At 41.3% G+C, this 27,401-nt stretch overlaps 1 protein-coding gene across 1 annotated transcript; it reads right to left on the bottom strand.

Annotated features, from left to right (window-relative positions):
• Nucleotides 1–27,107, bottom strand: LOC136874755 (general odorant-binding protein 19d). Its single transcript, XM_067148425.2, has 6 exons — nucleotides 26,959–27,107; nucleotides 12,142–12,244; nucleotides 10,457–10,509; nucleotides 7,571–7,727; nucleotides 3,668–3,749; nucleotides 1–172 (listed from the first exon to the last, which is right to left on the bottom strand). The coding sequence occupies exons 1-5, from the start codon at nucleotides 27,010–27,012 to the stop codon at nucleotides 3,679–3,681; spliced, it is 438 nt and encodes a 145-aa protein (XP_067004526.2). The 5' UTR covers nucleotides 27,013–27,107; the 3' UTR covers nucleotides 1–172; nucleotides 3,668–3,678.
• Nucleotides 27,108–27,401: the final 294 nt, after the last annotated feature.

Here is a 27,401-nt window from a genome sequence, read left to right on the forward strand (position 1 = left end):
TCCAACACACAAGATGTTATTTATTTATTTATTAAAAAACAATATTTGTGATCCTTCACGATCATATGACAGACTACAGTATTACAACAACAGTTAGAGAAGCTTCAGTGGCGGGCAACTAAACTAACAGCCATGGTCCACTCGCTGCTACTCGAGTTCGGGACGACGTCTCCTGCAACATAACAGTTTGAGAATCACATTAACAGTAAAATATAACTCATGATACGATATGAAGATTTTAACCTCGGAGAAAAAATATGGTCTGCCTCTGTGGCGTAGTGGTTTGTGTGAATAGCTGCTGCCCACACAGGCCCGGCTTCAATTCCTGGCTCTGCCATGCAATTTGAAAAGTGGTACGAGCGCTGTAACGGGGTTCACCCAGCCTCGGGAGGGTCAACTGTGTGGAGAGGGGTTCGATTCCCACCTAATCCATCCTCGAAATGGTTTCCCACTTCTCCTCCAGGCAAATGCCAGGATGATACCTAACTTAAGGCCATAGGCGCTTCCTTTCCTCATCCTTGTCTATCCCTTCCGATCTTCCCACCCCCACAAGGCCCCTGTTCAGCATAGCAGGAGAGGCTGCCTGAGTGAGGTACTGGTCGTCCTCTCCAGTTGTATCCCCCAACCTCAAATCTCACGCTCCAGGACACTGCCCTTGATGTTGTAGAATTGGGACCCTCACTGAGTCCGAGGTATATACCAACTCTAGAGGGTAAAGTGATTAAGAAAGAAAGAAAAAATAATGTTAACATACAAATATCTTTACGTATATGACAATGAAATAACTAATGTTAAGAACATAGTGCGAGCCATCAGAGTTAGAGGTTTAAGCTGCCAAACTTTGAACTCCTGGACAGCGTTGCCATGAATTATGTCTCACCCAAGAACGATTCATTGACGTTCGCTAACCATTCATTTACAATAACATCCTTCCCAGTCATAATTTTGTTTAGCTCATGGGAATGAATATAAAAAGCTAAAATAATATATTTGTCTGCGTTTTCCAAGAAGTGTTATTCACACAACAGTTAAATCAGGTTGTAGAATGCAGTTCAAATTCTAAATTCAGCGTTATTTAAGATTAGGACAGGGAAACTGGACTTGAAATAATAAACAACAACAAACGAAAATATGGATCAAACATTACTGGTGCAATTTATTTCATCATAAACTCATCATGGAACAATATCATAATTTTAATATTTGCTGTCCGATAAAATATGCTGACAAATAATAATACTACTGTAAGCCATCTCCGTGCAGGCCACTAAGGTCGTAGGAGAATCGGAAGGTAAAATCTTGCACTTTGCGTAAACCTCGGCACCAAGGGGGACAGATTGGTTAGCCCTATGCCTGATCGCCTTTGTTCCGAGGAATTAACCGGGTACTCATTTTTAGTATGGGTTAATGGACCACAGGGCAATGTGCCACTTTAGAAAAGAACACCTCGTTTCCAAATGTTTCGATTTCCTGACGAGGAATCAAAGCCATATCTTCTCAAGTGAACCGAACACGCTTTAACCACTTCGGTAAAGCAACCTCTACTGACAATCTCAGATCTTCGACCACCTTTCAAATTCCAAGAGCACAGAAAGTCTAAATTCCTTTGCCTACCTGTGATATTGTACCATGTCATGAAGTATAAACTTGCAGAGGAAACTAGTCTATAAGTTTAGATGGTGTCAGATGACGTAATCACAACATTGTTGTGAAAGCCTGTATATATCCGGTGGTTACAAAATGTATCTATCTACCAAACGATATTGTTAACGGACTGTACCAAATGACACTATTTTATTGGGATATAGGCATTGTAAAATATGAGTGGAATGCTGAAAACTATACTGAAGTATTAAAGGAGTTGGTGTTGGTGAATGCACATTATGTACGATTTGTAGACACGTTGCCAGGTGTTGTCGGCATGGCTCTGTTAGCTAAACAATGTAGAAATTGTCCCTCGCGCTGGTCGCTGATGGCTCGAATCTCCTGTAGAATTTTGTTTCGTTTCTTGCTGTGCAATCGGAGCTTTGGCTATCAAACACACGCCTGTTCGTGCCACATTTGACCAATAGTACACTGTTTTATTGGGATATGGATGTTAACTGTCCCCACTCAAGTACTGTAGTATGTGGTCTTGGTGGTGCTGTTCATTCCTTCGCTATGTATTCAGCGGATGAGAACGTCGATATGCTCTTCATTTACGGTGAATCAAGAGCGAAAGCACTACAAGCACAACGCATTTACCAAGAGAGATTTCCGCACAGACGTCAACCAGCCACAGTAATAGGGTCACTCTTCGGACTGCCTCCAGTCAGAGAGGCACCTGTGACTTCAAGAGTTACCGTAGCTAAGAGGTTGTGTTGAACGCTATCCTCATACTGTACCAGTACACGGGCAGCGGCACACCAGTCTTATATCAGCCAGTCGTCTCTAGTATGTACAGTATCTCGCATGGCAGCCGCTTTCATCCCCATCACCTGCAACTACACCAGGAGTTCCACGGGGCAGATTTCGGAGCTTGGGTCAACTTTTGGCAAATGATCAGGTGTGCGTTCTGAAAATTTTGTTTTCGGACGAATCACAGTTTCAGAATAATGGTACCGTGAATCACCACAACATACATTATTGGAGAGTTGACAATCTCCACTGGATAAGAAAAGCAGCCTTTCAAGTGCGATGGGGGGTATATGTTTGGTGTGATATTTTGCGTAACCACCTAATTGTCCCACATTTCTTTGAGACCCATTTGACAATAGCTCGCTACCTACATTTTCTCAGCCATCAATCACCACTGTTGTCAGAGGATGTTCCACTAGAACAGTGTGTTACCATGTGGTTTTAGCATGACGCAGATCCACCGCACAATTTAGCAGTCGTTTGCAACCATCTGAATGCTACAACTCGGTTAGTGGGGGGGGGGGGGGGGAAGGGAGGACCGTTCCCTGGTCCGCCCAATCGCATCATTGTACTTTCTTCTGTGATGCTATTTAAAACATATAGTCTACGCACAACATCCAGAAGATCCTGAGAGCCTTCGAAATCTAATTATGGAGGCCTGCAGATCCATAAATCCTAACATGCTCCAGCAAGTCAGAGTATCGAATCAACGGCGTGCCCGAATGTGCACATACTGTGTTAGCAAACTTGTGTTCACGTACCGTAAGTCTTTTCCATCGGCCATACTGTTCCCGTCCAGACCTGATCGTCAAACGGCCCTTTTCTTGGCTTTACCAGTAGCTGAAAACATTTATGCAAGACAACATGTCCGCGAAGTAAGATGAAATAAAAACAATTGAAAGTAGCACTTCTGGTGATTCGAACCAGCTCACATTTTATCCAGCAGCTCATGAATTCACTGTCGGTTCCAGCTGAGCTAACGGGAGGCCTAGGTTGTCACCGGAAGATTGCACTTTATTCAGTACTCTTCCACGTGCGTAATGTATTCATTCATGGTTGGGAATGTTTAATGAGTTCATTCAAGAGCGCTACCACTCTCAAATCCATAACATAAGGCCGTTGGAATTCGAAGGATTGTACTCGATAACATCCGTAGTATGTGCACATCGGCTTGGCCCGGGAATCGAACTCAAGGACGGCTGTTAAAGGTTACGCTACGTAGACGGACACTTTATCTAGTGAATTATTACAGGCTAAAACGACAACTTACCCTTAATTCCATCAGTACTTCCTGAAGCATTCCTGGATGATTGCTGCTAATTCACATTCTTCCTTTGATGCATTCTCCTCCGCTGGAATAGAAATACTCAATATTAGTTTCTATTTTATTTTGGTTAATAGTAAACAAGGTAGGAAGGAGAAAATATTTTATTTAGAACAACATGATAGCAGGAAGGGTGGGACAACCAGTTTCGATATATTCTCCATGCAACAAGGTGTCAATAATCACCACCACCACCATTTGTCCAGGCATGTAATACTGCAACACAACTCTGTCCGTATGTCATTTATCCCTTCCCAAAATTCCGGAGTGTGAGAAAGGTCCCTGTTCAGCATAGCAGGTGAGGCAGCCTGGGCGAGGTACTGGTCCTCCTACCCAGTTGTATCTCCCGACCCAAATCTCACCCTCCAGGACACTGCCCTTGAGGCAGTAGAAGTGGGATCTATCGCTGAGCCCGAGGGAGTAACCAACCCTGGAGGGTAAACGAATTAAAAAGGAAAGAAAGAAAGAACGTTCTGTAGAACTACACGAATTTTCTTGATATTGTCGCCACTCCCGATCAGCAAGCCTATGACTTCGATAATTTATAGACTGTATGTTTGCTTGTAGTGAGGAATTATGAGAAATAATACACATACATAAAATCCGGGGGCGTGATTAGTTCAGTAACTTAGTTGCTGGCTTCCTACCCGGAAGGCTGAGGTTCGAATCCCGGTCGATCTTCAGTTGAGATTTTCATCTCAAAAGTCACGTGATGTTAGGAAGGGCATCCGGCTTTAAAGTCCCCGGCCAAAACAAAAATGAGCCTGGGGGCTGCAGCGACCCCAGAAATAAGCTGAAGGAAGTTTATAAAATCCATTATTCTTTGTGACCAGTTATCCACGAAGATCACGACGTTGCCCATTCAGCCCCTCCCCATGGTGATGCTACAGCCTTAATTGTCCTTGGCCTAGCAAGCGATTGCTGCTCAGCCTGAATGTCTACAGATTACGTGGTGATGCGTGGTCAGCGTAACGAATCCTCTCGGCCATAATTCTTTGCTTTCTAGACCAGGGACTCCATCCCACCGTCAGATGGCTCCTCACTACTTACTAGGGGAGGTCAAAAGTGTGGGGCCTCAGATTTCGTTCTAACTTGGAGATTGATCTACGTCCGAGGATTAGTGACACAGACTCTAATTGCATGAGAAAGTGGCCCTTGCTATCCGTTTGCATTCGGGAGATAGTAGTCTCGAACCCCACTGTCGTCATCCTTGAAGATCGTTTCACGTGGTTTCTAGTTCCACGCTTGTCGGGCTGAGTGACTCAGGTGGTTGAGGCGCTGGCCTTCTGACTCCAACTTGGCAGGTTCGATCCTGGCTCAGTCTGGTGGTATTTGAAGGTGCTCAAATACGTCAACCTCGTCTCGGCAGAGACGTAGGGACGTAAAGCCAATAACATCACTGGTATTTGTACAATACGTCTGTTAGTGTGCGCGTAGAGCTTTTACCCTGATTCAGTTTAAAATAAATATTCGCAGACGTAGAGGTAAAGATAGATACAATCTTTGCTGCGAAGTCGTGCAATATAAGAAAGCTGGTCTACTATTCTGCCCAATAACTAAGGCAGTTCTAGCTGTAAATTGTAAAGAGTTTCAGAACCGCTGACTGATACGGGATCAGTAAACAGCCGATGTTCTTTAACCACCTAGATAAATGAAGTCGTTTATTTTGCCAAGTTTTCGCATATTTATCCGTTTTAGGTCAACTCAAGACCGTATCCGTGGTTTTTAGTTTGTGCGTCTGTTCCACCATCACGACGAAGCGGCTGGATAGATCACGACCAAGCTTCATATTTAGAGTACACTCATCCAGGAGCAGGTTTTGATATGCATATGATTTAAAAATCACGGAACAGACTAGGGGTTTATAGGGAGTCAAACGAGTTATGTGGTATTTTCTCATACATTATTGATTTTCTGTGAACTCTGCAGACTATATGTGAAACATCCGTTCATTTTAAAAAATTTTTGTTATCTACATAATTTCACTTACTCTTCAAATGACGGAGGAAATTTCTGCGGATTTCATGGTTTGCGTTGAGTGAGTGACACCCTCGCAAACCGACAGCGAACCTACCGGTTACCATGGCAACGTGTCTGGCTGCTTGCCGACACGGAAGTAACGTAATGCCATTTTAATCATAATTCCTGTAAACTCGTGATTATTCGTTGGGTAGAAGGCGAGAGAGAGAGAGATAAAGCTGCCATTCTACGGGATATTTGCGGAATACTGCTGGAGGTTATAATCGTCTTCGAATAGTACTAAGGGTGGCTGTTAATATTTACAACAGTACCGCGGATTGTGACCCATTACTTCACACCGTAAGGTGTCTTCTGGGATTTGCTAAAAAAAAATTCTGTATTTCTTTTCTATTTACGTTTTCTGTTCTAATTTCTTGCCTCTGTCTTGCCTTTTTTAGGCTTAAGTAATAACACCATAAATCGTCTTCTTATCTGATTACCTGAGAATCCCTGCACCTAAACTTCTCCTCTGTTACCGCTTTTTAAAATCCGTAACTCCAGAATTTATTGAGGGACATTTCGTTTTTCCAATACATCCGCATGGTATTTACATATTTGTCCTATCCGGCTGTCCTCAGTTATTATCCTATTTTCAGTTAATGCCAACTTTCATAACTGTATTACTTTCTTCTATAATTTCTCCGTATGAACGCGAATGCTAATCTCCAAATCCTGGATTCTCTTTCCATTGAGTGATACTATACACTATTTCTTTCGTGCATTTTTCCTTCGCCATCTGTGGTTTCGCCGATTAAGTCACACAACGTACCATTAACTGGAGCTTTGCACCTCGGCGTCTCCGAAAACCGAAAAGTAGTTAGTGGGAGGTAAAGCCAGTATTATAAAATAAATAACTGGAGCTTATTTAGAGATCTATGGATTTTATTTTTAGTATGCAAGGAGGCCTGCCATTGTAATCAAAACTCCCAGTTTCGATTGTAGCGCGTGTTAGGCAAGTGTGGCTGCCATTATAATTAAAACTCCACAACTCGATTGTGAATGTCATTAGGAAGAGTGTCCTGTAATTTATTGAAAAAATCCCAACTCGATTGTGAATGGCAGCAGGCAAGTGAGCCTTCCGTTATAGTAGAATCTCCTGAATTTGATTGTGAATGGCAGTAGGAAACGTGGCCTGCAATTATCATCAAAATTCCTGAACGTGCACATTACATCTGAAGGAACGTATGGGGACCTCCCCATGGTGTTTCTTCCGCGCGGTTTTTCTTAAACTGATGGTGATTTTATAAAATAACCGGTGATTTTGGAAACTACCGGTACTTGAATATTTTTTAAGAGACATACAGTTTAATAATTTTTTTCTCACTGCGTATAGAGTAATTTACGTCGACATCTGTATACAATGTAGAATACCCCAGCTAATCACGGGTACATTTGCTAATTATTAATATATTTATAAACCCACTGTGGCATTCTTCAAAGAGATTCTCAATAATACAGCACAGTATAATACCCACGGCATTCATATGTAGTACCTTTCCGTCTTCTAATTAATCCAGTGATGGAGAATAATATGCAATTCTGCTTTCTAATGAATATTTCAATAACCCCATTTTGTGCACATCTGAACCCAGCAGAAGTGCTCTACTGAACCTGTACACGTCACGACAATGTTCACTTTTAACTTCACTTCTAAAGTTGTTATAGCCTATAACTACAGTGCAAACGTTCCCGTGTGATTTTTCTTAAATATTGATGATTTTATAAAATCATCGGTCATTCTGGAAACTATTTGAATATTTTTTAAAGTTCTCTAAAATTGCCGGCGATGTTCAACTGTGTAGGATTTGAGCGTTCTTGGACAGAACTCACCTATCTTACTACAGTCCTTGACCGCCTTTTCTGCGTTCTCCAGTTTATCCTTGTCGTTCTCGTACAGCTTCTTGTAGATCTTCAGCCCATCCTCGTAGCTAGCGATTTTGCCGTCCTTGATCGCTCCAATCGAAGCGTACACACATTTCTGTAAGCACTGCAAATAGAAATAAAACGACATTAATTAATTAATTATTATTATTATTTTTTGCTAGTTGCTTTACGTCGCACCGACACAGATAGGTCTTATAGCGACGATGGGACAGGGAAGGGCTAGGAGTGGGAAGGAAGCGGCCGTGGCCTTAATTAAGGTACAGCCCCAGCATTTGCCTGGTGTGAAAATGGGAAACCACGGAAAACCATTTTCAGGGCTGCCGACAGTGGGATTCGAACCTACTATCTCCCGAATACTGGATACCGGCCGCACTTAAACGACTGCGGCTATTTATTAAGCCGCTGATAATGTTCTGCAAGAGCAATCGCAATGGCTTGATATAGGTCTTTGCACATGAAATGGGGTGCTGAAAACTGCAGTCAACGGGAGTTGTTGACAGTAATGCACGATTTAAATTAAGAATCTGGTACAAAAAAGAGTAAATTGCGTAATACATTCTAGAAAATGATATAGCCGATAATATTCTCATCTTGTTCCTATAATTTGGGCTGAATGTTAGTCATCTTTAAGAAGTAGCACGAAAAAGTTAATTTCATTTTGAGATAAATAGCCTTCTTATCGCAAGTAACCCCAATACAGTCAGTTTGATTGGGGTCTATGTTGTGTATGTATGTATGTATGTATGTGTGTATGTATGTATGCTTCCATTCCCTAGTTCTAAATCACCTGAAACTCAGTCCGACTCGTTGGCTGAACGGTCAGTGTGCTGGCCTTCGGTTCAGAGGGTCCCGGGTTCGAATCCCGGCCGGGTCGGGGATTTTAACCTTAATTGGTTAATTCCAGTGGTCCGGGGGCTGGGTGTATGTGTTGTCTTCATCATCATTTCATCCTCATCACGACGCGCAGGTCGCCTATGGGAGTCAAATAGAAAGACCTGCACCTAGCGAGCCGAACCCTTCCTGGGATATCCCGGCACTAAAAGCCATACGACATTTCATTTCATTTACCTGAAACTCAGGAGGGGCCGAGCGAGTTAGCCATGCATATAGGGCTGCGCAGGTTGGAGCTTTTATTCGGGAGATAGTGGGTTCGAACCCCCATTGTCGGCAGCCCTGAAGATGATTTTCCGTGGTTTCGCATTTTTTGCTAGTGGCTTTACGTCGCACCCACACAGGGAGGTCTTATGGCGACGATGGGATAGGAAAGGTCTAGGAGTTAGAAGGAAGCGGCCGTGGCCTTAACTAAAATACAGCCTCAGCATTTGCCTGGTGTAAAAATGGGAAACCACGGAAAACCATCTTCAAGGCTGTCGATAGTGGGATTCGAACCCACTATCTCCCGAATGCAAGCTTACAGCCGCGTAGGTTTCGCATTTTTATACCAGCCAAATGCTGGGGCTATACCGCGGCCGCTTCCTTCCCACTCCTAGCCCTTTCCTATCCTATCGTCGCCTTAAGACCTATCTGCGTCGGTGCGACGTAAAGCAGATAGTTAAATAAACCTCAGCAGAGCGTATTCGTTTATTGAAATCCAAATTGTTTTTCACAGATATATTTTATTATTATTACATTTCATTTGTCTATTAGCATAATCAACATAACTAAAACTAAGAAGTGTATATACCCAATTTTCAAACTGTGACCTTTCTTTGTCCTAGATGTTTGAACAGTTTTGTATATTTTATGACAGACATTTATCCTACCCTCCATTATTTCATAAGTGCTTATTTATTTTATATTTTTCACATTCTTTTTAAAAATAACGAAACACTGTTGGTGTCCTTCCTGGTGCGATCCACTCTGTTTCATAATTTTACAATTGTATGGAAATTGATCTCTTTCTATTTTTGCTTTAGATTCGTTACATGTGTGTATGTATCTGTTTAATAAGTAACGAAAAGGGGAGGAAATTGGTGCTTCAAACAGCATTCGCAAACTGTAAGGACGTCATTGTTTCATTCGCATAATACTAGCTTCAGGAACACACTGCAAAAGATACGACGATACGATACGATACTGTATGCTGTTCACACCACACTACCAACCACCACAGAAACACATAGCAGTGAATACAAACATTTCGAGGACAGGTGAGGTGGGAATCGAACCTTCCTCTACTCAGTTGATCTCCCGAGGCTCAGTGGACCCTGTTCAGCCCTCGTATCACTTATAAAATTTCGTGGCAGAGCCGGGAATCGAACCCAGACAGGGGTGGAAGCTAATCACACTAACCACTACACCACAAAGGCGGACATTTATTATTCTTTAAATGTTATTTGTAAAATTCTAACATGTGTTGGTGGTAAGGTTAAACATGTCGATTAGTTGTTAATAAATAGCACAAGTGAGCGTATATTTAAGCCATGATCATATTTTAAACAAGAATGAAATGAAATTAAATGAAATGGCGCATGGCTTTTAGTGCCGGGAGTGTCCTAGGACAAGTTCGGCTCTCCAGATGCAGGTCTTTTGATTTGACTCGCGTAGGAGACTTGCGCGTCATGATGAGGATGAAATGATGATGAAGACGACACATACACCAAGCCCCAGTGCCAGCGAAATTAACCAATTAAGGTTAAAATTCCCGACCCTGCAGAGAATCGAACCCGGGACCCCTGTGGCCAAAGGCCAGCATGCTAACCATTTAGCCATGGAGCCGGAAATGATGATGATGATGATGATGATGATGATGATGATGATGATGCACGTGCTAATGAAAAGGAGCCGCGGCAGTATCTAATATACAAATTCGAAGATCTGAGAATTTCTTACCTTGGCTTCTTGCGTCTTAAGTTCCTCCCTGTTCACGACAGCATTCACGTCATCTGAAAAAATAAGACCACAAGGACATAAGTAATGTTATGTGTAAATGTTGAGCATTAGTATAAAAAAAAATCATCCTGTACAATACGTGTGGATGTCGATTTTCTACTGCTATGACGCGTAAACTCTATTTTATTTATTTTTCTTTTTTCTTTATTTATCGCTTTGCAAGTTGTTTTACGTCGCACCGACACAGATAGGTCTTATGGCGACAATGGGATAGGAAAGGCCTAGGTGTGGGAAGGAAACGGCCAAGGCCTTAATTAAGAAACAGGCCTAGTATTTGCCTGGTGTGAAAATGGGAAACCACAGATCTTCAGGGCTGATGGGGTTCGAACCCACTATCTCCCAGATGCAAGGTCACAGGACGGCCAACTCGCCCGGTGGAGGAGACGTCTGTGAGAGTCTGTTCGATGAGGGTGCGTGTGTAGTAATCCACTCTTCGTTCTCACAGCACTGAGAAGAGTGTTGGGCGGTCAGTAGAGTCATAAGCTTTTGTGAAATCGACAAATACCACATACATCATACAATAAAAATATCGACAACATTAGGAAGAGGTGAAATTATACATGCGTTGGTATGGTGTAGTAATTCTTTTAACCTATTTTTATTGTGAACAGAAAAAAAAACCATTCTAACTTGTCGGCACTGGTTTTATTATTTCCTGTGGGAGAGATTGAGCGTAGTTGAGTCGTTATTCTGAACCAGCCATTGCCACTACAGCAAATTCCGGCAGTCTGCCAAACTTCGTAACGTCACGTTCATTGAAGTGAGGTCTACTTGAAACTTATCAAGGATAATGTAATGCATGAAGTCAAGAGGTAACTTGACCCATGATTTACGGCAGGTTTCACAAGTTCAGAGATTTTCTTTATTATTTATTTATTTATTTATTTATTTATTTATTTATTTATTTATTTATTTATTTATTTATTTATTTATTTATTTATTTATATTTTACTTAAGCTACAGTTACTGTTATGTTTCGTACACCTACAGAAGACATATGGCAGAGTACGAAAGGAGGATGGCGAGGATGGTGCTGTAGGTACGATGAATTCTAATGCTGGAAACGGCACACACACCCATTACCCGAGCCACTGGAATTGACCAATGAATAGGGGTGCGTTCGTGTGTCGTTGTGAGGTACACAGACTACTGCGGTCATTTGAGCACGTTATACGTCAACTAGCACATCCCATGAGCCATCTTAACGAGGTTCAAGTCTCAAGGGCCGTTCGAAAATACCACCGTCTCAATGAGAAAGAGTAGAAGAAGCCTGGCGTTGATAAACTTTAGGCGAACATATAAAAGACGTGTAAGCCGAAGAACAAAATATGTTATGCCACTGGTGCATTCATAACCCACGGTTGGCTCAATTAATTTAAATAATAATAATAATAATAATAATAATAATAATAATAATAATAATAATAATAATAATAATAATAATAATAATAATAATAAAATTCTAGGAAGAAAATAGGAAAACTTTCCCAGCTTCCGATCTCAGTATACAGTAAGTTCTTACACTTAGTTACTTGATGTAAAATTTAACGTGTGGCAGTGATTCGGAGTAGGTCGAGTATTTAGATATGTGTAAAATAGGTATTCAAAATATCACTTTTTCTTACCGTCTGAGGCTTTGGAATCTCCGTTGCACTTATGAGCCACCGGCCTTATCTTGTCCTGAAACGAAGGTGTTGAATCTGCTTGTGGTGGGATTGCATCCTCTGCCTGTAACAAATATGGATATTATTTAATCCAGAATCATTTATATCTGATGCTGAACATGAGGTGGCATGTCCAAATAAGAAAATGTTTGCTATTTAATTTAACAATATATCACACCAGTGGTAGCTGCCCAGCCGAGGCAGTGTAAGCGTACTCGTTTCACCCGAAAGGATGTGGATTGGAATCTCTGTCAGGAATTCGAAAAGGATAGAAAGAAGGCTTCTAGTTTTGGAGAGATACGACCGTAAAGATCACTCAGTCTACAGCAGATTCCTGGGAGCAAAGGGCATAAAGCTAACTTGGCCTGTGGCTTCCACTCCAAGGACCTGTACGGAGATGGCCAACAAAAAATTCATTACGCAATTTCTGTATTGGCCACGGCTAAATAAAATGAGATGAGGTCTTAGTTCTTAGATCTAGATATTTGTTTATTTTATTATTTGCTTTACGTCACACGGACAATTATAGGTCTTATGGCGACGATGGGACAGGAAAGGGATAGAAGTGAGAATGAATTGACCGTGGCCTTGATTAAGGTACAGCCTCAGCATTTGACTGGTGAGAAAATGGGAGACTATGGAAGACCACCTGCAGGGCTGCCGACAATGGGGTTTTAACCCACGATCTCCTGAATGCATGCGTGGATCAAAACCGCGAGTCACTCGCTTGGTATATGACAATGTTTGTATATTACTGTTAAGGCTATAGTCAAAATATTTTGACATTATTCGAAGGGGAATAGTAAGGTCTATGCAGAGGAAATGCTGTCATCTATCGGCATTTTGAGTGCTCATTGTATTAACCTAGATTATAGGTCTACAAGAAGGCAAATACTGTATGTGTGTTGCGTCGGCTTGATCTTCAGAAAATCTACCATCAGCCTAGGCGTCACTGAAGAGGCGTTCTAGGCAAATGAGGTGGGAGGTAGTTTCCCGCAGGAAATGCTTTCCTCACAATATTAGGATGTCTGTCTGTTACGTCATCAGCCCAGAAGCTGATTGGATCCTCAAATAGCACCACCAAAGGCTGTGCAGTTATAGGAAAACCACAAAATCCAATGGCAGCATCAAAGTGAGGCGTACTAGGCAAGATGAGGAATGAGGTAGTTTCGGGTGAGTTGGCCGTGCGGTTAGGGGCGCGCAGCTGTGAGCTTGCATCCGGGTGAGAGTGGGTTCGAACTCCACTGTCGGCAGCCCTGGAAATAGTTTTCCGTGGTTTTCCATTTTCACACCAGGCAAATGCTGGGGCTTTACCATAACTAAGACCACGGTCGCTTCCTTCCTACTCCTAAGTCTTTCCTATCCCATTGTCGCCATAAGGCCTATCTATATCGGTGCGACGTAAAACAAATTGTAAAGAATGAGGTAGTTTGCCATTGCTTTCCTCACTGGGCCAGATAGTGCTATTGTAGCACGAATAACCTTATGAGCAACAACTTTTATAACACTCAGGCACTAGTTGTGCTCCGAATGTCATTACTTAGCACCACCCCCAGTGGGTGGGGGCGGTAGAATAACACCCACGGTATTCCCTGCCTTTCGTAAGAGGCGACTAAAAGGGGCCCCAGGGGCTCTGAACTTTGGAGCGTGGGTTGGCGACCACGGGGCCCTTAGCTGAGTCCTGGCATTGCTTCTACTTACTTGTGCCAGGCTCCTCACTTTCATCTATCCTATCCGACCTCTCTTGGTCAATTCTTGTTCTTTTCCGACCCCGACGCTATTAGGTTTGCGAGGGCTAGGGAGTCTTTGATTTTCACGCCCTTCGTGGCCCTTGTCTTTCTTTGGCCGATATCTTTATTCTTCGAAGTGTCGGATCCCTTCCATATTTTCCCTTTAATTAGTGTTATATAGAGGATGGTTGCCTAGATGTACTTCCTCTTAAAACAATAATCACCACCACCACCACTCAGCACCACCCGTACCCCAACAGCTTCCATATTGTCACAGCCATGGATGAGATTGGGACTTCGGTGGAAGCTACACTTTGCTCTGGTCTGTGTCAAGAGATGGATGACGGTAGGCATTTAGGATATACGAGAGGAAATTGGACAAAACATAATTTTGTAATCGGGGGAAATCACGAATAATTATCTTGCCATATGACGGCAAAAATGATTTTGAAGGAGTATCCTTGACAAGTGGAAAAAATGTAAAAACGTTCTACGCAAAAACTGATGGTTTTAACCAATTGTATAAAATTTATAATCATTATACTACTAATGACTATGGGTGGAGCGTGACTGACGAATGGCATCATCATTGGCTTCTCACCAAGAAGACGACCGTCGTTAGAATCCCGACCAATGAAAGTGGAATTTTTGAAGAGAAATGTTCCAGCTGGAGATCACGTGACTATGAACACGATATCGACAGCCACGTAAAACTGCTTCCTGTTAATGACTATAATGTAAAGACCAGATACAAAAACAAAACAAAATAAAACTGGAATTTCATTTCTACAATGCCACTCAGCTATCACGTCCCTCAACCAGCTTGAACTTGCTCGCTCGACGTTCAGCCACGTAAGTCAGAGAGATGCTTTTTCCTAGGCTGAGGCTTCTGTATTTGGTGTTGACACTGATAGGGAAAGGGGGAGAGTTTATAAGAATTACATCTCTCCACCCCGCCACAAGTATGTAATGGGAGCTCAATGAAGCCGGCTCGCGCTCTACCTGGATTCGCGAGAGGTGGGTTGCCTACCATCCAGGAGAGTACTGTTGTTCCGTGGAGTAAATGAAATGGCGTATTTCTTGTAGTGCTGCGAGTGTCCGAGGACAAGTTCGGCTCGCTAGATGCAGATCTTTTGATTGAATCCCGTAGGCGACCTGCGCACCGTGATGAGGATGAAATTACGATAGACACGACACATACACCCAGCCCCCGTGCCAGCGAAATTAACCAATTATGGTTAAAATTCCCGACCCTGCCGGGAATAGAACCCGGGACGCCCGTGACCAAAGACCAGCACGCTAACGGTTTAGCCATCAAGCTTCCGTGGAGTGAACTCGCAGTATTTGAACCGCGAAATATGGAGTTCAGGGGTTCTATTATATAGTATATTAGGAACTGAACGTTTATGGTACTACCTAGAAGCATTATCACTGCGTTCGAAGTAATTCAGTGAAGGATACAGGTGCCCTGTGCCGGGCTAAGTGGCTCGGACGGTTTAGCCGCTAGCCTTCTGACCCCAACTTGGAGGTTTGATCCTGGCTTAGTCCGGTAGTATTTGAAGATGCTCAAATACATCAGCTTCGTGTCGGTAGATTTATCGGAACCTCGGCGTCTCCAAAGCCGTAAAAGTAGTTAGTGGGACAAAGCAAATAACACTACTATTATTATTAAGTGTCGTGTGATTTTTATATATGCACTATGTTACTAAGCCAAGCAGTATTTAGGTAATAAAATCTGTAAATATCTCTAAATATGTAAATTGTTGAACTGCGGCCTCTTCCATTGTTAGAATGACAGTGTTTTAAGGATATTTTCAGTTTGAAAATAGGTGTTCGTGAGGAAATCACTAACTGGGATTCGACTATAGCACCGTATAAATAGAAGTTTTTACGGGCTCGGGCTTAAACTGGCTAATGTTTGTTGGTATCAGGCATGTTAGAAAGACAAACAATTTAATTTATGGCATCTTTGATCTGTAAATTAGAATTAATCTTAGTTATACAATATTACCAGTATGGGAAAAATATGCCCAGAATAGCAGAATTATTGTAGTTTCCGTTGGAATTATTTACCATCTCGATACAAGGGTTCCTTATAGGATTATTTTACTGAAACTATTTCAGAATTATCAAGCAATGTGGTAAAAGAGGTGTCGAAAACTTTATCTCTCATTTTTCATATTGAATCCGATCTGTCTGCTGCCATGGCACTCTGTCGATATATTAATATAATGACTTGTTCACACTCCTAGCTCGAAGTTTACATATTACTGTTTGTTTGAAACATATTCTTAACAAAATCTTGAAAAAAAAAACCGTCCTGACTCTGTGGTAAGTTATAACCTATTCTGGGGCTTGGCTTAGATTCAGATCGGGACAGGCCTAAGAATCTCGGCCCGCTCAAAACCTCTACCGTATATTACAGTGAAACAACATATTTTCTGGTTCGGGGTCGGAAATGGGATGAGATGATACTTTAAGCCATGGTCTTTTACGGCCGGATGACCTTCCTGTCACCAACCTCATTTGAGGAGCTAAATATGAAGTGAATGATGGTGATGAAGATTGGTGAATTCAACTGAATTAGGAGGTGGAAGGAACTGACTGTGACCTATGCTCAGAATAAAACTCCCGAACGAGAAATGGGTGCTGCTGTCTCGTAGACTCTTCACAAATGTGTTAATAATAACGTTACTTGTCAACGTTATCTCAATAGACTCTTCATTTTCAGAGATACCAGACCATCGGAATTTTGTCCCGCAGGAGTTTGTTAAGTGCCCGAGACTAACGTTACGGAGATATTATATTTAAATACCACCAAATGCCAACGACCTTAGTTGGTATCGAACCTGCTATCGCGAAATTATGACAACGGATAACAGACTGCTCCACTGAATTCGTCTAAGCTCGTCCATCTGTGACTAAAAAATTAATCTTTCTTGAGATGCTAAATTGTAGCAAGCTGTTCAGTGTGTCCTCTTGCCTTAGACTGTGAGTGTAGCGAAAAGCATTCTCTGTTCTCTTTTTACCACGGTCATGGGCGCGATTTGTGTCACTCGTTTGATCTGGGCTCAGTTTTACGTTCGAATGGCCAACGCTATGTGAAGGGGGAGAATTCAATTATTACGTGATCGACAGGGTGGTGTGTTGTATGTAAATGAGAGGGTGTGTATTGAGACAAACACAATAGTCAATCCTGAGAGAGAAATATTAACCAGGCATGTCTTAAGTACCCTTTCCGATCTAGAATTGAACTCAGGATCCTCTGAACTGAAGGCCACAACGCGAAAAATTCAGCCAAGGCTACTTTCTCTATTAATGATATTGCATTGCTGTAAAGAACGTGCAACGTCTCATTATTTACGCAGATTGGCAAGAGTGATTATTTTATTTTCAAGGAATACGTTTAACATTAAAATAACATGTCATGGAACGCAACACCCCAAATGTTAGTATCGGGCAGTTAGTTCATCCTTCCATTTCTGTCTACTACATCAACGCTAACTGCTATTTCTCGTTCCTTGATCGATGCAGGATCTCAAGAGTGCTTCCTTGGGTTACAAGGTTATTCGAATGAACTTGAGGATGATAACTACACACGGACGAAACATTTTATTCTAACATCAGGTTTCATTACGACCATTAAAAAACACGTGCAAATATATGGTCCAGATGGAGAGCACTGACCTGCGCATGACTGGCAGAACGGGTTTCGGCTGCTGCTTATTAAACCTAATTGCTTCCTACAGCCGGAGGCGGGCAAGTAGCAAGCAAGTTCTGCTTTTCTTTCCTTTTTTTGGTGAATCTGCCGCAACGCAAATTCAATTGGCTCGCTTTACCAAACTTTCAAACTTCACAGTAACATACTTTACTGTTTTGAATGATCTCGCTCTTCCTCTATCATTGTACGGTGGTGGATTTTTAAAAAAAAATTCTCTTACGCACAATTACAGCACTTGCTCTCAAAAAGAATGCCCATGTACTTGAAATGACGATAAAATATTCTATACCATAAAAATAATATTTAACCTTACTTTTAAAATTAAAATAAATATACCAATTATAGATATTTTCATCTGACTTTGACGGTAGCGAACTCATCAATCAAATCTTCGAAGTTCTCGTTTCTTGTTTCTTAGTAGATGTCAGATAAAGTGTTTCTTTTTCTAGATTATGGTTATTAAAGAAGGGAACACACCGAGCGAGTTGGCCGTACGGTTAGGGTCGCATCGCTGTGACTTTGCATTCGGGAGATGGTGGGTTCGAATTCCACCGTCGGCAGTCCTGAAGATGGTTTCCCGTGGTTTCCCATTTTCACACCAGACAAATGCTGGGGCTGTACCTTACTTAAGGCCATGGCCGCTTCCTTCCTATTCCTAGGCCTTTCCTCTCCCATCGTCACCATAAGACCTATCTGTGTCGGTGCGAAGCAAAGCAAATAGCAAGAGAAAAAAAGAAAGAAGGAAAGGAAGGAAACACCGCAGCCAGTAGTCATATTTCGAGAAATAAAGCTGTTATATTGAAATGGACGCGTATTAAATGCGCGTTTCTTAACTGTTTTTTGCTATTTGCTTTACGTCGCACCGACCCAGATAGGTCTTATGGCAACGATGTGATAGGAAAGGCCTAGGAATGGGAAGGAAGCGGCAGTGGCCTTAATTAAGGTACAGCCCCAGCATTTTCCTGGTGTGAAAATGGGAAACCACGGAAAACCATCTTCAGGGCTGCCAACAGTGGGATTCGAACCTACTATCTCCCGATTACTGGATACCGGCCGCACTTAAGCGACTGCAGCTATCGAGCTCGGTTTTCTTAACTGTTACACACGCATACCACACAGGTGTTGTGTCAGTCTAAAAGCAAATAGCCGGGCTGAGTAGCTCGGACGGTAAAGCGCTGGTCTTCCGAGCCCAACTTGGCAGGTTCGATCTCGGCTCAGTCCGGTGGTATTTGAAGGTGTTCAAATATGTCAGCCTCGTGTCAGTGGATTTAATGGTACGTTAAAAATAGCTTCTGCGGGACAAAATTCCGGCACGTCGGCGTCTCAGAAAACTTTTAAAAAGTATTTAGTGAGACGTAAAATCAATAACATTAGTATTTTATTATTATTATTGTTACCGTGTTTTGGTGGTAGTTATGCATGAAAGAAGGTGCTGGGTGGTGAAGGGGTCTCAAGCTACTAAAGTGAAATTAATTTTAAAATTTAACAAGGTTATATTTTCTTTTCAAAATTAGGTAACAACAAATAGAACAGGTACTTAGTAGCCGAAACACGATTGACAATTACATTTACATAGGTACCCCATTTGGGGCTTCAAAAGGTCAGAAACATAATTCTTGAGCCATGAGCCCAACCTTACAATGAACACCATACAACAAAGGGGCCGAAAACCCCCAAACATGCCAGAAACACCGGCTTCCAATTACATCCAAAAGCCTCCTTGAGGCAGAAACACAATTTTCAAAAAGGGCAACTTCCCCTTAAAATACAAGCCTATCATAGGCCACTCCGAACTCCACCTTTAAGCCGTCCTCAAAGGACATATACACAGGGGCAAAATACCCAATACACTGAGGTCTGTTAAATGACAAGAAGGTTAATACATGACCTCTAAAATCACAATTTGAGAGGAGGCGAACTTGCACTCCTAATACACTTTGTCTTTAAGACCTATTTTGGCTCTAAGGCCACTGATGCAAGGGCTACTCCCATACTACAGAGGTGACTTAAGAAACTACTAACTTACATTACTGAAGAATAGGTTGCGAAAAATAAGTTCACCTCAAACAATGTGAGTGGGAGCTCGAGAGGGTAAACACTCTCTATCCCAGTATGTCGCTTTACAAGAGAATAGAAGAAAAGAGAAGTTACATATTAGGAAAAGGTTACATAGGGGAACGCTTAGAACCTGCCCCGAAAGTTAAACTGCTGAGCTGGCAAAGAAAAAAATTTATTAATCGGCCATTACCTTATTGTTGACCGCTGCCGAGGAAAGAGGCGCTTCCCGCCTCCTGCTATGTACTTAATACACTGAAAGATGGAACAGAAGTGGCCCGGAGACCCTAAAATCAGCAGTTTAAATACTCTCGCAGAAAGTTCAAGGCGTTAGGGGAAAGAAAACACCCTCCCACAAAGATTTTATTGGGTAGGACCCCGCAACAGATTCAAGTTGGGGAAAGATACACCAGATTGGTCAGAAATTAATTGAAAAAATTCGTGATTGGATACATTCAACACAAGGGGAAGAAAGGGGTAAATATTGCCAACTTAAACAATGACAGAAAGAAATTTAACAAAGAACAAACTCCTGAAATTAAATTTTCTCCAACAAAATAGTTCTTTGACTCCGCACTAGGTGCACTATTGTTGATCTTCAGTAGTGTCCTCTAGAAGAGAAAGTTCACACTTCTTAATACAAGCAAGACAAAAGTACGTCGAAAATGACACAGTTCACAAACTCAAAATTTTCCAGGTAGTGACATCTTCTGAGAAATTTGGAAATTAAGACCGTAGATAAAGTTCAGACTTCCTCCAGAAGAGGAGTTTCAACTGGCGCAACTTTTAAATAAACGGTGTGGAGGTGTACCGCCCGGTACAATTATTATTATTATTATTATTATTATTATTATTATTAGGGGCTGCCTGGTTGAGGCAGTTAGGGCGTGCTCGGTTCGTCCGGAAGGACTTGGGTTCGAATCCCCGTCGGGAAGTCGTAAACTTTAAGAAACGAGATTTCCACTTCCGGGGCTGCGTATGACCCTGTGGTTCACTCATCCTACACGAATAATGAGTACCAGGTTAATTCCTGGGGGCAAAGGCGGCCGGGCGTACAGCTAACCACTCTACCTCATCAAGTGCCGAGGTTACGGATAGTGGAAGCCTTCACCTTCCACCCCTCCAAGGGCCTTCATGGCCTGTTCGGAGATGACTTTGCTTATTATTATTATTATTATTATTATTATTATTATTATTATTATTATTAAAAGTAAATAGCGAAAATTATGGCAATGTCTCTTTTTATTATTCAAAGAATTCAAAAATATTATTAACGAAACAACCACTCAGTTATACAAAATTTGTCTCCCCCAATGCCTAGAAACGCACCTAGAACGCGTATATCACAAATCCCCCTCAGCCACTGCGTACTATGGAAGGAGGATCACCTACTTGCGCCATTACTGGCACCGGGTTTAAGTGATTCTCATGCTACTTTCTTACATCCAAAATCACAGGTTCGATGCCGGCCAAGGGTATTGTAGATGTCGTTCTTATTGGCATGTAAAAGAACCCTGGTGATCACGTTAGTCGTTCATTCGGTTAAATTCTCTTGTCATTCTAATCTTCTATACAGGGTGGTCGAAAACAACGTGAACAGGGTGTGTGAGCATTAGAGGGTTGGTCATACTGATAAATAATTTGAAAAATAATTCGATATCTCGCTCTGTTGTCATTTTATCAGCTGCTGAAGTTAGCCAATCACATCACTTCGCGGCCGAATTCAAATAGGCTTTGCTAGGCGGTGTTGCTAAATCTGTACGCGGCTTCAGCGTTTCACCACCAACCAAAATGCTTAAATCTGTCAGCCTCGTGTCGCTTGGTTTACCAGCAAATAAAAGACCTTACGCGGGACAAAATTCCGGCACGTCACCGTCTTCGAAAACTGTAAATGTAATCAGTGGGACGTAAAAACAAATAACAAAAGAAACGACTAACATGCCCCAAGTAATGGTAAATACATTTGTTCATGTGTACTTCATTCTTAAGCAAGGAAATTACGGAAGTAAAATGGATTCATAAGACGGGCTAGGTCTTCACTGAATTATACGTTACCTTACTAATACCCATATTGAGGGAGGAGTTCTCCCTTAAACTGTGATATTGTCAACTTTCTAAACAGGTCTGGCGATCAATTGAGGTCGGTGACAGCGTTTAATGTGTAAATTTTTACTGTTGTATGTTACCTATCACTCATTACTCTCCGCTAATCACTTGAGGGTTATTATACACTCTCTAATTACAGTAGTCATACCTAAGAGTTAAAGTTAAAATGAAGTGTGAGTCACATCTAATCCGTATAAATGTTGTTAAAGCAACTCTGCCAACATTAAAAAAGAACATACAGATTATCGTCGTTGTCGTCGTCGTGAACAGAATCCATTTGGCCGGATGTAATATATTTTTTTTTTGCTAGGGGCTTTACGTCGCACCGACACAGATAGGTCTTATGGCGACGATGGGACAGGAAAGGCCTAGGAGTTGGAAGGAAGCGGCCGTGGCCTTAAGTAAGGTACAGCCCCAGCATTTTCCTGGTGTGAAAATGGGAAACCACGGAAAACCATCTTCAGGGCTGCCGATAGTGGGATTCGAACCTACTATCTCCCGGATGCAAGCTCACAGCCGCGCGCTTCTACGATGTAATAAACGAGCAGTTGTATTTGTTTTTCTTGTTTCCTCTTCGTCCTAGATGATTTGCCACTCAAAACCTTGTATTCCGAAGTGCAGGTTTAGCTGGCCAACTCCATGGATTCTTGTCCTCAAATTTCTCTTCAGCCGGTCCTTAGCTGTTCCCAGGGATGCACCATCCATTCTCTTCATAAGATCAAAATCATATTATACCTTGGTTATCGTTTCAAAGAATGATTGCTCCATATGTACTTCATTTCAAATGCTTCAATAATAATAATAATAATAATAATAATAATAATAATAATAATAATAATAATAATAATAATAATAATAATGTCCTCTGTGGTACAGTTGTTAGTGTGATCAGCTGCCACCCCCGGAGGTCCGGGTTCGATTCCCGGCTCTGCCACGAAATTTGAAAAGTGTTACGAGGGCTGGAACGGGGTCCACTCAGCTTCGGGAGGTCAAGTGAGTAGAGCGGGGTTCGATTCCCACCTCAGCCATCCTCGAAGTTGTTTTCCATGGTTTCCCACTTGTCCTCCAGGCAAATGCAGGGATCGTACCTGACTTAAGGCCACGGCCGCTTCCGTCCCTCTTTCTTGTATATCCCTTCCAACGTTCCCACCCCCCTTCCCCACAAGGCCCCTGTTCAGCATAGTAGGTGAGGCCGCCTGGGTGAGGTACTGGTCCTCCTCCTAAGTTGTATCCCCGACCCAAAGTCTCACGCTCCAGGGCACTGCCCTTGAAGCGGTAGAGGTGGGATGCTTCGCTGAGTCCGAGGGGAAAACCAACTCTGGTGGGTAAACAGATAAAGAAAGTCATAATAATAATAATAATAATAATAATAATAATAATAATAATGAGAAGGAGAAGAATTTCGTGTGGCTATTGCTAGGCTGGTGGACTACGTCTGCTGTGTGTCGGAAGCTGCGTGTTAGCATGCTGGAGGATAGTGTTGTGTGCTGGGCCGATGACCTAGATGTTAGGCCCTTTAAACAATAAGCATAGACATCAGTATTGTATGTGATATGCGAGTTGCAAGAAAGTTGGCGACAAGTCAAACACCCAGTCTCGGAGCCAAGAGAATGATATTGAAAATCCCTCGACCCGAGCAGTAATCGAACCTGGAGTTCCAAGGATTGAAGGTTAAAACCTGATCTCTCATCCATCCCAGCGTTAGTGTGCTTTAAGCAAGGCCATTGAAAATTTTGATATCCAATCTCTCATGATTCAGGATACTGAATCAGCACAAATTACAATAACTCCGGATGTCTAGAGTATGTATTTCTTCAAATATCGTCTATGATGCAGTTGCATTATGTAACCGATGTGTGAGTTAGTCATTAGCACAACTCACAGCTATCTGTTAGTACTGTCATATTCCATACATGTGCGGTACATGGGGCACGGCGTAGATGAAGATGGAACAAACTATACTGCATAAGGTAGATTTAGTAGTCAGACAGCAAGTTAGCTTTCTAATCTACGTGACCTGATATTGTGATCATAGCCAGTTTTACGTAGAATCCGAACAACAAAGTCGTTAGATTTCATTTCAAAAATCCCACATGCATTGACCGAGGTTTGAAACGGGTCATCTTGACGAGAAAATCTCTCCCTCGTCCTTTCGATGATGATGATGATGATTTGGTGGTGGTGATTGCTATTTTAAGAGTACCTGGAGCGAAACATTGTCGAAAATGTACATTTTGATTTTTGACTTCTTTGGATAAAATAGTATTTCCTGAATACAAAAATATATGAAACATGTATGTTCCTTCAAAGTAGATGTATTTTAAATGGCTATTTGAACATGGCTGCACCCCTGCCAATCAGCTGTCAGGTAACATTCAGTTTCTGAAACTCACATGACTTATTTTTAGATACCTACCATACACTTTTCTTAGGAGGCATAAGACCTCACACAATTAAAAACTCCGTCTTCTCCGTGGCCTTTTACCAGCTGTTTGGGGTCAGCACTCTATGTTGATTATACCTAGTTTTACGGCTAGATGCCTTTCCTGACACCAATCATATGTGGAGAAATGTATGCAGTACCTTATTACGTATTTCTGTCTTGACTTTTACTGTTATGTGTTGTGTATTAAGAAGAGGACAAGCACCTAACCCTAGAGCTATAGAAATTAAGCAGAAGTGGTTAAAATACCCGGCCCGCCTGGTAATCGAACCTGGGCCCTCTGATCCAACTATCCAGCCAAGGATCTGGACGGAACAATCAGTCTCAATACCCTTCATTAATTATTGACTAACTAGAAAAGAAAAATATTAGTATGGCATTAACCAACTCCAAATTTTTGAGGGAAAGTGTAATTTCCCTTTGAGGAAACATAGTGTAAAATACTTTTTGGATACATTTGTATTTATTGGAGGTAAAGTTCATGAAGGGCTATAATTCCTAAAGAAATCTTCCGTGAAAATTGTATCTAAAATTGTGGTCCCAATTTGAACTTTTAAATGTGATTTATTTATTTATTTATTTATTTATTTATTTATTTATTTATTTATTTATTTATTTATTTATTTATTTATTTATTTATTTATTTATTTATTTATTTACGCGCACTAAAAGGATTTATTATCCCAATTACAGTGGCAACTTTTTACATGTGTTTATTTTTCAGTGTTTCAAATCAGTCTAATAACCTAATATTTAAACTAGACTAATATATTATATTTACAATGAGAAAAAAACAATATTTCATATCTAATCTAATTTAATCTTTATAAGAAATAAAAACGTAATTTCGTATCTAAACTATTTTCTTCTAGTTCTAACACTTTTATGGGATAGGGCAGTTCAAATAAGCATTACAAGTTATTTAAAGTTTTCACAGAGATGATAAATTGTTGTAGACACAGGTCTAGAGGTAAACAGAAGTCTAAAGAATTATTTTTCTGAACTGCACTGTTGCAGACATTGCATAGCCTTTAGAGTGGGTAATTTTTGTGAGCGGTTGTTTTGTCTTTTTTATTCTGAAATATTACATTTGTCCTCGCATTAATGCGAGACATTTGTTGCTATTTGCATCCCTGTTGAGCATCTAAGAGAGTTAGTGATACTATGCTCTAATTGGTGCGAAAAGGCGAGCAAAGTATAGAACAAAATAGTTTCCTAGCTAGTATCAACCTACAATGAGATGTCCGGAGCGATCCTCATATGTGGTTTCCATCCCCTGTTCTCTTTACGCCGTGTATTAAATTTTTTTTCTTTACTATGTTTTGAACGTCGCACTAATTTGGATTGGTTTTCGACGATTATATGTAAAGATACATCCTCGATGCTTGTCTAACGTGAAAATGGGAAACCATAGAAAGCCACCTTCAGAGTTATTGACGTTGGAGTTGGAACTCGCCATTTCACGAATGCAAGCTTACAGCATCACGACCCGTACTGCATACTCAGTATCTTGGTACATAAATTCCCTTTCCTTCGTTTTTGTAGGCGGACTAATGAACGGCTCAAAGGTCGAAATGTTGAGCTTCATTTTCTATGCAACCATCCTTCTTTGAATTGTGAATACTGCAGAACTGTAGACAACCATGACATATTTCGGGTAAAATTGAGCTGAAATGTGTATTTGATCTTTCGTGATTCCCTCCCGTACGTGCTCCTGACTTGGTCAGGTTATTTTTGACATACGTAATATGTTCCACATCTATTAAAGGAATTGGGATTTCTATAAAACTCGATATTCCGATCCAGAATGGATGTTCTAGTTGAAATAATTATAACATACTTCATGGAAAATATTTTAAAAAATTTTCTCTTTGTCTCGATGTTTGTGTGAATTACCTTTCGAGTTGGATGAACACAATTTGTAACATCAATAAGAAGTTAAGGTTTAAGAGCATTAAAATTATATAACGACGTAGGGCTTATTCAATCGGGGCCATCCTCACCTTTCCAAAATCATTAAAAATTAAGATTGTGAATATCAACAAAAATGTTCATAACTAAATCTGCTCCCAGAATGCATTCTCATTAAAAGAAATCTGAGGATGTAGATGCACTTCATTTGACAAATCATCCATTCATGTCCTTTTCAGCTGTTACGTCTTAATTTTATGACCTGTGTTGGAATGTTCTTTCAAATTGATCCTCATATGCATGGCTTCCAACCGATTACATCTTTTATGTCCATTTTAAAGAAGGAAACTAGGAGAAAATAATTATAACAAAATGTAATCACATTTTTATAAAATGTCTCAGAGTCCATTGCGTCTATCAGCAAGTAAGTGTTAAATATCCTACATGTAAAAGTACGCTTTTCTAGGAGAAGAAGAAGAAGAAGATGATGATGATGATGATGATGATGATGATGATGAAGGTGAAGATGAAGCAGAAAAGGTCAGATTTGTATTTACTGTTCCCCCGCAAATGCGGATATTTCCTACAAACAATTGGGATAATATAAGATTCCTGAAATCGTTTCATGAAGAAACGCAACAGCTCTCGTTTTTGAGCAAAGCGAAACTTCAATGTAGTTTTTTTCCATTTTGAAAAAAATGTTAATATGTTTGAAACTGATCGATTTTGTACTTAATCTCTTGCTTTCGTCCTCATTTGTGTAATAATGGTCACTAAAACGTTTAAAGGCGTATATAACGAATTAAACGTACCTGAATGACTATGGCGGCGGTGGCGAGGATTGCGATGCTGATGATGCACTTCATGGTGGTAGTGTTCACAGAGGGCTTTGGCGAGCTGCAGAAGTAGGCTGCTGCTTGACGTGAGCTCTTATATACCCAGCCTCCTACTGGCCAGCACACGCAAACTGCTAGTTCGCTAACCTCCCTACCGGAGGTGAACGTACCCTTCTTCTAGCTGGATTGACCTAAACTCTCATCTGCATTCCTGTTTGCTCCTCTTCTTAGGAAGAACAAAAAGGCGATAATAATACCGCAGTATAGTCATTTCGCTGACAGCATGCGCGAATTTCTGAACTCCCTCTGAGCGTTCTTCAAATTGCGTTACTTCCAGCTATTCTTACAACTGTGGATCCAGTAAGATTTAGCCCCGTTTCTATACCCTTCTGCGTGGACTAGGAGGCCGAATATGAGTG

Source organism: Anabrus simplex, chromosome 5, assembly GCF_040414725.1.
Source record: "Anabrus simplex isolate iqAnaSimp1 chromosome 5, ASM4041472v1, whole genome shotgun sequence".
NCBI classification, from domain to species: Eukaryota; Metazoa; Arthropoda; class Insecta; order Orthoptera; family Tettigoniidae; genus Anabrus; species Anabrus simplex.

Coding starts and splice junctions, on each gene's coding strand:
- LOC136874755 (XM_067148425.2), bottom strand. CDS start 27,012: ATGAAGTGCATCATCAGCATCGCAATCCTCGCCACCGCCGCCATAGTC. Junction 12,245..26,958: donor CCGCCGCCATAGTCATTCAG/GTACGTTTAATT, acceptor TATTTGTTACAG/GCAGAGGATGCAATCCCACC. Junction 3,750..7,570: donor CAAGGACTGTAGTAAGATAG/GTGAGTTCTGTC, acceptor TTTCTATTCCAG/CGGAGGAGAATGCATCAAAG.